The 13,963-nt window shown below is 38.8% G+C and overlaps 1 protein-coding gene across 1 annotated transcript in view; it reads left to right on the top strand.

The window, feature by feature from the left end:
* The window catches only part of dchs2 (dachsous cadherin-related 2), a 70,843-nt gene that overhangs the window by 31,279 nt on the left and 25,601 nt on the right, over positions 1 to 13,963 (top strand). The window contains exons 5-10 of the mRNA XM_056265103.1: positions 1,696 to 2,724; positions 3,107 to 3,294; positions 4,397 to 4,493; positions 4,628 to 4,785; positions 7,722 to 8,562; positions 9,693 to 9,932. Of these exons, the coding sequence (XP_056121078.1) occupies positions 1,696 to 2,724; positions 3,107 to 3,294; positions 4,397 to 4,493; positions 4,628 to 4,785; positions 7,722 to 8,562; positions 9,693 to 9,932 (2,553 nt within the window). The remainder of the gene's footprint in view (positions 1 to 1,695; positions 2,725 to 3,106; positions 3,295 to 4,396; positions 4,494 to 4,627; positions 4,786 to 7,721; positions 8,563 to 9,692; positions 9,933 to 13,963) is intronic.

Raw genomic sequence — 13,963 nt, 5'->3', positions numbered from 1 at the left:
AACATAAAACGGCATCTAAAACAGCAGAGTGGGGTTGGGCTGGAACAGAGAATTTGGGACATGATAGACAGATTCAGATGATAATGGGGCAAACAAGTAAAATTCTCCAAAATAATGAAAGTTTTCCCGTGCTGGAACCAAAAACTCACTCTCAGTGGCGAGAGGCTGGGCGGGGCTCACTTCCATGCCCTCGAATTCCACGAGAACTCCCTCGGCAATGGATGGTGCAGCCGGCTCGCACTCCGGGTCCAGACACAAGCTGCTCAGGCTCCTTGGCGATGTTCAGCTCGGTCGCTCCTGTGGGCACTGCCTCACGTCGCGGTGGAGTCTCTCACGTCTGCAGTGGGCTCTTGCTGTCGATCCTCGCCGTCTAGGTGGTCTTGGTTGTGCACTGGGTTGCGAGTGGGGCTGGTGTCATCGTCAACGGGTCCGACGGTGATTGGTGATCCACATGTCGCCAGCACCCACTCCACGAAATCCTCAAAGCTCCCCGAGGTCCCTCCCCGGACAACTGCCCCTTAGTGGTGGTGTTTAGGCCTGCATAAAGGAATGTTCCATGCATAGAGGCAGTTATCCGGGAAGTTTGACAGATTGGCTACAAATATATAGTCCTCTAAATATCTCTCGAGGGAGCGATTTCCCTGCTCAAGGCAAATTAACAAAAAATCGGGATTGTCCATGATGATGAGAGGGAAAAAAGGGGAAGCCAAAAAAAAAACACGATGATGATACAGACACTAACTAAATGCACCGCGTTAATCACTTTTTGGTCGGGTATTCTGTCACATATGCTGTGTAGATGATTGACACGAACAAGATGATGAAGAGGAAAGTCTCTTTACTTAATCCACAGTCATAAACACGTAACGCTACTCACACACACGTAACGTAGACAATACCCGACAATGAACACAAACAGAATTGAACTGAAGTACACGTGATAACGAGGTAGATAATGAGTGCACAGTTGAACATAATGGGTGACCAAGACAACAAACGACTAACTCAGGCAGAAGGTGGTGAAACACAAAAAGTCCAAACTAACAGGACTGTGACACACAGTAGTTTACTGCTCCTTTTTTTTTACTGCTCCTTTTTTCTTTTCTTTTTTTGCTGTGAATTCACATTATAAAGTTGTCTTTAACCATGCCACTGTAAGAAGTGTAATTGTTTACCACTGAATTTGTTTCGAAGTCACAATAATGGTGATTAGTGTTCCATTTGCTTGGGATCTTGGACCTTGTATATTCATATTTAAATTTCTGATCTAGCCAAGTCAGAACTGTGACAAATCAAATGAAAACAACACAAACGGCTAAAAGTGAACAAAAATTAAGTTTAGCAGCATAGATACAACCAACAAGAAATATATAAAAAATAATCTGTACAGCATAATATTTTTATGCTGTATTGAATGCTGGGTGCCTTCATGGTACATATGCACTGTAGAAAGTAATGCAATTATTAAACTGTAATCTATTTTTATAGTGTTGGAGCTTATGGTCCTTTTCTGAAAAATCTGCAGAAAGTCTCATTTTGTGTTCCATGGAAAAATTAAAGCAAATGGTTTTGGAATGGCATGTGAGATAGTATATATTGGCAGAATTTTCATTTTTGGGTCAACTATGCCTTTACCTGTAAAAATTGAATGTCATATTGATGATATTTTGCCGATATGTGTCTTTCTAATTGCAGATTCAGTGGAGGTAGTCTCATACGTCATATCCTCAGGTGATCTGCAAGGGCTTTTTTCAGTGGATGCCCAGACGGGCATCATCACCACTGCCCGACCCCTGGACCACGAGTCCCTCTCTTATGTTCTTTTGACCATACAATTCCACACAGGAACCCATCCTATCTACAGCAGTGCTCAGGTCAATGTTACCATCATTGATGTCAATGACAACCCTCCTGTGTTCCATAAAACCTCAGAACACATCACCATATCCCATAACACCCCTCCAGGAACGGGACTCTTCATTGCACATGCCCATGACAGTGACAGTGGCCTTAATGGCAGAATTCACTATATGTTACGTCCTGAGAGCCCATTGTTTATTATTCACCCACATCTTGGGACTCTTATGCTGAACGGCGACCTTTCAAGAGAATCCAGCCAAAGGTATAAGCTCAGTGTTATAGCTGAGGATGAGGGTCATCCCTCACTGAACTCTACATTAGGGCTTGTGATAGAGATAGATTCATTAGGCTCTGTGCAAGACACGCTAGCCTTTGAAACTTTGGTTTACCAGGTGGAAATCGGAGAAAGTGCTTCAAAAGACACCAGAATGATTCAGGTACGTGCTCACGGAACCAGATCCCAGCATGAAGGGACTCCTGGAACAGAGCCCCCTGTCATCACTTACTCTCTTAAACCCCTCTCTGGAATCCCACCTTTCAGGATCCACCCAGAGACTGGTTGGATGTTTGTATCTCACAGTCTGGACTATGAAACTGAACCCATTTATAGATTTTGTGTGTGTGCAAAGGCACATAATAGCAAAACAGAGGCCACAGCAACGGTGGTCGTCATGGTTCAGGATGAGAATGACAACAAGCCAGTGTTCAGTAGGGATGTGTACTTCTTCAGTGTGCAGGAGGGACCGTCTCCTCATGGCTTGATTGGAACAGTAAAAGCTACAGACAGAGATTCGCTTAACAATGGAGTGTTATCCTACATCCTGCTGTCTGATGGAAAATACTTTCACATCAACACCAGAACAGGTCAGAATTACTGTCGAATTAGTGCTGTATTTCATTCAGACTTATTTGTCAAAATAGCATTCCATAAATTCATAAAGCAAAAAAAATTGGTTGAGGCATTGAGTTCTGCTGATATTTCGTACACAGACTTAGCCAAAGCTTGAAAAGATGAAAATTGTTCCCTTTATTTTTTACATTATTTTGTATTTTGAATAAAACTAAAACTTAAGCAGACTGAAATAAAATAAAACTAAGTAATCATATAAAATAAAATAAAATAGTATCTATCTATTTATTTATTTATTTTTCTAAATTCTGAGAGAAAATTGTTTCCTTTAAATCTTAAACTTTTTTTTCAGTATATCATTCTCACTCTGTCTTCTTTCTCTTTCTCTGGCTGTAGGAGAGATCATAAACCTGGTGGCTTTGGATCGTGAGGAGCAGGCGCAGCATGTTTTAAGGGTGATGGTCACAGATCAGGGTCAACCTCGTCTCAACACCACCACTATCGTTCGCATCCTTGTCACAGATGTCAATGATAACCCCCCACAGTTCACACACCTACCTGCGACTAAAGAGCTAAACGTACAGGTCATAATACTTTTCTAGAAAACAAAATATACTAAATATAATTTTACATTTTAGAATTGAAGTTAAATGAACCTCTGGTTTATTATACATTTCATGTACATTGACAATTTATGACAGGGGTCGGCAACCTTTTTGTCATGAAGTGCCATTTTTAGGTTTTCTAGTTAATCACTGACCATTATCGCCCCCTCCCCCATGAATAAATGCACATAACCATATTTTAAAAGTTCATAACGTAACAGTTGAAACCTGATGATCAAACATTACTTGATCAATCACAAACGTGCTTATTTGATTAGTAACATAGAAATAGTTCAGAACCTTAAATATAACTGATCCCATTTTCCTTTTTTTTATTTGTTAAAATCCTACAAGTTTGTTTGTTTTCAGGCTTAAATTAGACTTTGAATAACAGATTTCCAAAGTGATTCTAAACCCACTATGCCTGAATGGAGTTTGCACATTACCAAACTATTATTGTGATCTATTTAATAGGACTCTATATACTTAGTTGAATATCTCCGAAATGTATAGCATTAACTGCTTTTTTTTCTAAGGGCAATACACAGCAGAACAAACTGTATGCTGTCAGTCAAACTTACTTAACTTGTTTGATACATCTGCTGTTTTGATCTGCATCAAGCTTTCAGATGCTCATGATGCGCAGTCATCTCGCTAATGGTTTGTCAGAGCTGGACGATTTCATTGACTTGTGTAGTTTTATTCTCATACTTTAATAGTATCTCTGTCTCCCAACTTAATAAAATGCCTCTCTTTTTTGCGCATGTGCCAGTGTTGGCCTGTGTGCCATAGTTTGTCAACCCCTGATCTATGATGACATGGTATCCTCAAGAAGTAAACTGTTTCAGTGACATTTTCTATGCAATTCTGAGCGCACATGAATGTCTTTACATTGTACATTTATACTACCATCAAAAGATTGGGGCCAGTAAGATAATTATTTTTATTTTATTCAGCAATGGTGCATTAAATTGATCAAAATTGACAGTAGACATTTTACAGTAGACATTTATAACTTTGGATAGCAGCATCTAACAAATGCATATATGGTATGAAAATATGTATATGGCTTTTTGTGCAGGTGTGGGCAGGCATTCCTGTGAATTCTGTTGTAATCAGTATGTTTGCTAAAGACCTGGATGCTGGAGAGAATGGAACTGTCAAGTTCTCCATGAAAGGTAAACCGATGAGGAGATGACAAGTTATTTGTAATTCATGGCTCATTTGTGTTTATATCCCTCTGAATGAAGGAAACCCATATTTGTGATTTAATCTGAGATGATTAATCTTGTTTTCTTCCACATTCTTTTAGATAATCAGCTGGGCCACTTTAGTATTGATAGTCATAATGGTGATGTCAAGGTGACATCACGATTCTCCTCAAACACACAGATGCGCTACACCCTGAGAGTGGTTGCCACGGACAATGGGCTTTTTCCTCTGGAGGAAACCGCAGTTGTTCACATACAAGTTAGTGAAGCTGGTTCGGGCATATAACAACACTGTATGTGTCAGAGTAGGGCTGAAGATTTACTTAGATTTTTCTATTTTGTGTACAATCTAGAGAAAAGTTGCCTCTTAAAGTGCAGTCTCATGTATCGTTTATCTGTGAATATTTGTGAGCTAAATCCATTTATTTAAATGGAAATGGTCCTAAAAAGGAATTTAACTTTATTTAAATGTAATTTCCGATGCAAAAATTTCATGCCAGGTTCAAGTTTGTTGAACTTTGACATGCAGTGATGCCAAATAACAAGCCTCTTGGTTCGGCAGAGACCTCTGTGTGGGCGGAGATTCATAATTTAGCAACAAGCTAAAACACCACAATGAACGAGACGCTTATTCTGGCAGTGTCTCAGACAGTTTTGCAAACTACACTTCAATAGAATTAAATAAGGCAGCACGATAGATGCTAAATAAAAAATATATATTCCCACTATTCTACACTCATTAGGCACTTTTTTTTCCACTTTTACATTTTTTCCTTAATTTTCCTTATTAGCAGGATTTCTTTTGTAATTGTATCTGGCTCAATCAGACAATTGGTGGTCAGAGTTACTGTAAATAGCATTTGCCAACAAGGTGGGCTATTTGCACTTGGTGTGAATAGACACTTATATAAAATAATCCAAACTGAAGGCTGTCTGGGAAACATTTATTTATTATTTAGGTAACACTTTATTTTGATGGTCCACTTTAGACATATAAGTAACAATGGTAATAATACTGTCCCCACTACTGTTATAGGCAAGGCAAGGCAAGTTTATTTATATAGCACATTTCATACACAATGGTAATTCAAAGTGCTTTACATAGGAGGAAATAATTAAAACAGTTTAGAATAAAAAATAAAATAAAGTACAGTAAAAACAGTCGGACGAACATTGGCACAGTGCTCAGTTATGCATTATTCACAATTATTACACGGCTCTGTGGAATACTTGATTCTGATTGGTCAATCACGCCATCCAGCGGTATGTTATTCCCACATAACAACCGCTGAAAACAGATAACACAGGCTCATCCGGGTTACTGAAGTCAGCAGCGCTATACGCTTGCTAGGAACGTTTTTTTCTTCGTGGAAGTTTTGCATTTGGTGAGCTAACAAAAACATTAAAACTCAGTCAAATCAATATTTTGTGTACAGTTATTTAATTATGCCATCCAGTATCGTGGACTCGCTCTCTCTTGTTTCATACAAACGCAGCTGCTGCCGTTTTGTAACTATTGTTTTGTACACTGTTGGGTTAGATGCAAACAGGTACAATTTTAAAACAGTTTAATCTGAAATCAATATCTCTTATCTCCATAATTATTCATGTGGCGAAATGCTGTTTATTGAGTGGTATAACTGTATACCGTATCTCTTAAATGTCTGTCTAGTTTGAACTTGCCACGCTAGCAACTGCTCTCTCCGCGGAAGCTTTGCGTTTAAAGACCTAATCAAATATTTCAACTTAGATCAATATTTCATGTCAAATTATTGACTTATGTGTCAAGTAGCCGTGTAATAAGCAGGATAATGTACTTCCAGCTGGTTGTTATCTCAGAATAAACCCTCTTCAGGCTGATGCAAGACCTCATCACCCTGTCGGGGGTTAATTCTGAGATAACAACTGGCTGGATGTACATTATCCCTTACTTATAACCCAAAGTTTTGATTAGATGTCCTCTGGGAGGTATGAAAAAAAATGTAGTTACTGATTAGTTAATAGTGAACTACCTTATTCAACTGAGCGCTATAATTACTAATAAGTTAATCAGAGTTTCTTGTTTAGTTAATAGCAGATACTAGAATGTTAATAATGTTGTGTTACTCATTTGTTCCTCTGTAGTTATTCATCATTAATGATGGAACGGTATCTTAAAGTGTTTCTGTAACAATAAGTAACTTTGCAACCACATGTGGACTAACTCTCATTAGAGTATTAGTAGAGCTACATAATTCTGGATAAATTGAGAATCAAATTTTTTCGTTTCATACAAAGATCATGATTTTTAGATCACAATTATTTTAAAAAAATCGGTTTTGAATGAATGATTGAATGACATCAGTGTTTATATATAAATATAAACTTTCTTTTATGTTCTTCTGTGTTCCCAGTTCTTCTGTGATAATATGAATATGTGTTACAAAAAATAATGATACTGTGTTTGTGAAGCTGTTTCATACCTAGATGTGCTCTCTCTGGCTCAGCAGATTTGAATGTAACAAGTAATCGTGCTGCTCTAGTAGACTTAATATCTGCTAAAACTTAATTTTGATGGGCCCTCAACAGACATTCTACTTATTATAAGTAACTTTGCAAGCACGGCCGTCCTTAGGGCGATGTAACTGGTGCACGCCTTAGGGGGCCCCTTGGCAATCGCAAAAGGAACACGGGGGACCATCATCCCAAACCCCACCCCCGAGGAGGGCCCTGCTTCCTCTGACCTGCACTGTCTACAAATAGTTTACTACAGTCTACTAATACTCCAATAAGAGTTAGTAGATATGTAGTTGCAAAGTTACTAGTTAGTAGAGTGTCTAAAGTGCACCATGGAAATAAAGTGTAACCAGTATTTATTATATAATTTGTTTGTTTTCTCTTTTGTCTGCTTTCTTTAACCTGCAAAATTTTGCTGAGAAAGGATAAATTGACTGCACCTGACATTTAGGTGCTGTGGCATAGTGGTTGAAGATCTAATTAAATTTGCAGCATTTTGCATACATTTCCAGAACATAAATCTAAACATAGGATAAATTCAGGTTCAAAATTCTTGTTTCATTTTGTTGACATTTTAAAGTTAAAAGTTTTTACAGGGGAGATTTTTCAACTTAAAGATTTTACCAAGTTTTTGGAATAAAGTGTTATATAAATCTGGCAAATTTTAAGAATAGTTACTCAAATTTTGTTTTATTACAGGTTTATGTCTTAGACCAACAAAATGGGAACTCCAAGGATTTACAGAGCCTTAAACACTTTACTGTGCTGGAAGACGCCAGACTTGGAACTGTCATTGGAACACTTGGGATTTCTAATACACCAGATATGCAGATACGATATTCTATTGTTGAGGGTGATGGTAGTTTGCAGTTTGGCATCAAAAGTGCAAGTGGCGAGCTCTATGTGGCACAACATCTGGACTATGAAGTCACACAGCGTTACTTCTTGGTTGTACGTGCTGAGGCCACCCCAACTTTCAATGTCACTGTATTTGTGGCGATCAGTGTTGTTGATGTCAATGACCACACCCCCTGGTTCCCTGGCAATGACAACTTTGTTGTGTTTGGCGTTTATGAAGATGTTATCAACGGAACGGCGGTGTATGTCTTTAACGCCCGTGATGGCGATGGAAGTCTGTGTAACAGTGAGCTTTATTATTCTTTGACCTATGGCCCTGACTCTGCCATAGAGGGACTGCCTTTACACATCGACCCTCGCACTGGAGTTGTCACAACAAATGGACAGTTGGACCGTGAGCGCACTGAGAGCATTGTATTCAAAGTGACTTCCAGAGACAACGCGGAAGAGCCTAACAATAGGAAACATACATCAGTCATCACTCAGCTGATTATTTTGGATATCAATGACAACAGCCCCGCATTTGTTTCCATGGAAGTAGCTTATGTCTCAGAGGATGCAGAGATGGGACTGTTGGTTCATCATATTATGGCTAAAGATGAAGACGAAGGAAGTAACGGACACGTCATATACAGTGTTATTTCAGGCAATGAGAAAGGCTACTTTTACATAGAGCACACAGGTAAATATTTTACTGTTAATTATTTTATGTTTTAAGTCTCTTGTGCTCACCAAGGCTGGATTTATTTGACCAAAATAAAAGCAGTAAAATTGTTTAATATCATTACAATTAAAAAAATAACTGTTTTCTATTTAAATGTACTGTATTTAAGAATGTAAGTTATTCCTGTGATGGCAAAGCTGAATTTCAGCATTATTACTCCAGTCTTCAGTGTCACATGAGCCTTCAGAAATTACTCTAATATGTGGATTTTGTGCTCAAGAAATAATGAGAAAGAAATAATTGTTACGGTAAGTAGACACATGAGAGGAAGATGGATGGTGAATAGTGATTTATTGATAACAAAGGTGCAGGGATGAGGTGAGCAGGGTAGTGGAGTCCAAAGGCTGATCTTGACTGAGACAGGAGACGCTGAGGGAAGGGATACGCTGGAGACAGGAAGATCGCTGGAGACAGGGAGATCGCTGTGTTAACATACGTCTGAATGCTCTAGAGCAGCAAACTACTGCTTTTATAGAGTTGACCACACTTGCTGATGATCAATTAATCAAATGCATTTGATTAGAAATGCCTCACTGCTACTTACCCTCTTAAATCCTACGGAAGCAGTCCATTTTGGCCCAGTTTTTTTTTTTTTTTATAAACCATGATACGGTGTAATATGTCGTGTTATTATTCATCTGAGGTTGTATTTAACATATTTTAAGACCTGCCATGCAAGGACCAGATGATTTTTTATGATGTCCTGATAAAACCATATAATTCAAAAGGGTGTACTTTTTTTTCACATGACTATAACACATTTCATACACAATGGTAATTCAAAGTGCTTTACATGAAAAGTATTTTTTTAAAGAGTTCTCCTATGCGCTTCCCAACTCTAATGGCTCCCAGAGCCCATCACCCCTAATAGAGCACATAACCTATGCGCTGTCTTTCTCTGATGGCTTCCAGCGTCGTCCTCTTTACTCCTAAAAGAGTGCTTAAACCTTAAACACCTGTTGTTACACAGATGTACTGTATACTTACAACAAGTATTTACAACAAGTCTTATATATATATATATATATATATATATACACTGTGTATATATATATATATATATATATAATATTTTCTCTCTCTTACAGGACATCTGTACCTGAATTCAACCCTGGATTATGAATCCCAGCATGTCTACATTCTGACTGTCCAGGCTAGAGACAGCGGTGTTCCCTCTATGTCCTCCACTCAGACACTCACAGTGGAGGTTTTGGATGTTAATGACCATCCTCCTGTGTTCCAGCATCACATTTACAATACCACTGTCATGGAGAACAGAGAACCAGGAGAGATCATTGTCACAGTCACTGCAATCGACCTGGATTCAGGTAGGCTACCGCCTTTAAAAACTCATGATGCGACCTTGACAAAATTTCAGCTCAATTTAGTTTTACATTTAACATAGTCAAATATAATATTGCCAGTGAAATACTAGTTGGTAGTCAAACTGTTGTGGAAATCACCACAAGATGGCAGTATGGTTACTCACAGTTTCCATCATGCTGTTGTCATACCCAGAAACAGCTTTGCATAAAGCTTCCATCTTTCCCTCTTTCATGGGTTAATCATTATTGCCTTAGTGTCTGCATTTTATAATGCGGTCTCACCTGCCTAAAGTTTGCCTTATACACTCACCTAAAGGATTATTAGGAACACCATATTAATATTGTGTTTGACCCCATTTCGCCTTCAGAACTGCCTTAATTCTGCGTGGCATTGATTCAACAAGGTGCTGAAAGCATTCTTTAGAAATGTTGGCCGATATTGATAGGATAGCATCCAAAAGTTAATTTCTAATTTCATCTTAATAATGCAAATTACTAATACTGCATTAGTAATTCTTCTGTTCGCTTCGTCTGTTTGATACTGGTTCGGCTATACTTGGTTATTCCAAACTGTTGTGAAATGGAAATATGTGCATAATGTAGGCTGTGATTCAAATTAAACACTCTGAATATGTCCCTTCAATGTTCAACACAAATTGGGTTGTGACCTTTGATCAATGGCTTGTCACTTTAAATGCATCTTTTATCTTACAAATGCGTTTTTCACTTCTGTAAGTGATGTTATGAAGTGATTGAGGTTCTGCATAGCACATACACTATATTGCCAAAAGTTTTGGGACATCTGCCTTTACATGCACATGAACTTTAATGGCATCCCATTCTTAATCTTCAGGGTTTAATATGGAGTTGGCCCACCCTTTGTAACTATAACAGCTTCAACTCTTCTGGGAAGGCTTTCCACAAGGTTTAGGAGTGTGTTTATGGGAATTGTTGACCATTCTCCTAGAAGCGCATTAGTGAGGTCAGGCAGTGATGTTGGACGAGAAGACCTGGCTCACAGTCTCCGCTCTAATTCATCCCAAAGGTGTTCTATCGGGTGCAGGCCAGTCAAGTTCCTCCACACCAAACTCGCTCAACCATGTTTTTATGGACCTTGCTTTGTGCACTGGTGCATAGTCATGTTGGAACAGGAAGGGGCCATCCCCAAACTGTTTCCACAAAGTTGGGAGCATGAAATTGTCCAAAATGTCTTGGTGTACTGAAGCATTAAGAGTTCATTTCACTGGAACTAAGGGGCAAAGCCCAACCCCTGAAAAACAACCCCACACCATAATCCCCCCTCCACTAAACTTTACACTTGGCACAATGCAGTCAGGCAAGTACTGTTCTCCTGGCAACCACCAAACCCAGACTCATCCATCGGATTGTCAGACAGAGAAGCGTGATTCGTCACTCCAGAGAACACGTCTCCACTGCTCTAGTGTCCAGTGGCGGCATGCTTTACACCACTGCATCTGACGCTTTGCATTGCACTTGGTGATGTAAGGCTTGGATGCAGCTGCTCGGCCATGGAAACCCATTCCATGAAGCTGTCTACGCACTGTTCTTGTGCTAATCTGAAGGCCACACGAAGTTTGTAGGTCTGTAGCTATTGAGCTACCGACCTATTGGTCTATTGGTCTGTGTAGCTATTGGTCTGTAAATTTCACGAATGGACTTATTGCACAGGAAGCAACCTATCACGGTGCAACACTTGAATATACTGAGCTCCAGGGAGTGACCCATTCTTTCACAAATGTTTGTAGAAGCAGTCTGGATGCCTAGGTGCTTGATTTTACACAACTGTGGCCATGAAAGTGATTGGAACACCTGAATTCAATGATTTGGAGGGGTGTCTCAATACTTTTGGCAATATAGTGTAATATTCAACTAGTCCACAATGACATTATTACTTGTCTGGCTTGTGCAAAGTTCACTTGCCAAATTAAAACATGCATTTCCCTGGCACAAACACTCTTCGTGTTCTTTATGTTTGTTCATGTTTTCTGTCACTTTAGTCACTTTTCAAAGAATATCTGTATTAGACCAAACAAGTCCTATGCTGGTCAGAAAATCCAATTTTGTGTTGTTTTGTTATTTGACGTGACTCGTGAGATTTAATTGGGTTTTACACAAAATGAGGTACACGTTTCTGTAACAGTAGCCTGTAAAAACCTCCATGTAGCAAAACATGTCAGCACTAGTAACTTGAGTTAGTAGATTTCTTTTCATATTTGTTCATCATGATTTCAGTCTAAAAGTCCAGATGGCCTTGGTCATCAGACTCGAAATTCATTTAGTTAGCAGACTGCTGTTAAAAACATACGTCCACCTGAATTATGTTTCGTCGAACTTGATTGCTAACATAAATCAACGGGTCTTTGTGTTCTTTTTCGCACGCCGTGTGTTATTCTGTGCGTCTTGTACCTTGTCCAAATATTCACAAATCTACCAGGCCCTTTTAAAATACCTCAGCCTCAATATCAGTGTCTGCCTGTCTCTGTGTTTCTGACGTTATCCTAGAACAGCAGTCAGGCTCCTGCAGGATATTCGAAATTGTGTGTGATGATTCACTAACTCAAGCCATCTGTGCTAATAAAGGCTGGTTATTTTTTTCTCCCAGAATTCACTCCTTTCAGCAGTGTGGTCTATGGTTTGTTCTTTGATTTTATCTTCCATTACGTTAAACCTCACGAAACCACTGTGCCAAATGTTCATCAGATGAAGATTGATACTGTTAGTAATTGATTCAACTATCTCTTACTTTTGCATTAATTGTCTGATTTTAGTACACTCATAAAGCTGATATATGATGTTTGTGGCTGCTGGTGAAGTTTCCAGCATCTTTCAGTTTCAGTTGCTCTGAGTGTGTCTGTTTTGACTTTGAGTGTGTGTATGAGGGTCAATGATTTTTTTCTACAATTGATTAATTTATTTAAAAATACATTAACATTAACATTTTAAATTTAGAATTAAAATTCATGTTTACATTTTTGGGAAGGGAAACCTCCTTATGTGTGCCATAATATGTAACGTCACTCTGATGAAGAGAAGGCGAGAGGCGTAGCGGATGTAATTGCAACTAAAAGTTGTTAAATCAAACAAAATGATAATGAATAACCGTGACAACCAAACAAAAAGGAAGAAAACAGGAAATAAGGATAAATACATTTTACCTTGAAAAAAAACTCTTATATAAATAATGAATGAGATGTGTGTCACAGCATGGTTGTAGCAAAGGATGAAAAAGCAGGATCTATGTGCAGCAGTCTTATTTATTAAAAAAAACAGAATAACAAAACTCTCAGAATTTTCTCAGAACTTTTTTCAGTAAACTCAGACGGAACGACCTTAAATAGACAATAAAAAAGCAAGAACAACTGGAACTGAGGGCAATATATACACAAAGAAACTCTACGAGACTAAAGGGACTAAATGAGATTATTAACTAGACACAGGTGTAACAAATGAGGGCAAATCAAAAACCATGGCAACCAATGACGCCAAAAGTGGCGTTGCGTTATCACTTTTTATTCTGCGTTTAGACGAGCGTTATGGGTGGGAAATCTGCGTGCATATGGTGACGCAAAAGTGTGTGAAATTCGATGTAGTATGCACTCCAGGCGGCTAGGTGGCAATGTGAAGCACTGCCACACAACAACAGCATACTAGCAGACTTTTGCGTTTTTACCCTTTAGACGGTAACGCGACGGTGGAGCATTTTTAAGATTTCCACTCTGGAGGGTGGTTTCACTTTTTTGCGTTTTTAAGCCCCAAAAACGCCGTCGTCGTGTAAACGAAAGGCACATCTGATAAAATAATTTTATGTTTTCACCCGCGAGCGTTCTCGTGTAAACAGGGCCTTAGCAAGTGTGAACAGCAAAAAATCACATAAAATGTGACTTTTACAAATCTGTTTCGAGCTACATTCATATGTGGTTTGAAAACCTATTCAATTCGCATTTCTGGAAATCCGTTTCAATCTGGCTGCTCTGATCAGATTTCGCATGGTTTATGTGACTTTCCTACGCCAC

This window comes from Rhinichthys klamathensis, unplaced genomic scaffold (assembly GCF_029890125.1).
Source record: "Rhinichthys klamathensis goyatoka isolate OS25496 unplaced genomic scaffold, OSU_Roscu_1.1 h1tg000229l_1, whole genome shotgun sequence".
Lineage (NCBI taxonomy): Eukaryota > Metazoa > Chordata > Actinopteri > Cypriniformes > Leuciscidae > Rhinichthys > Rhinichthys klamathensis.
This window is presented reverse-complemented; position numbering and strand designations above follow the sequence as displayed.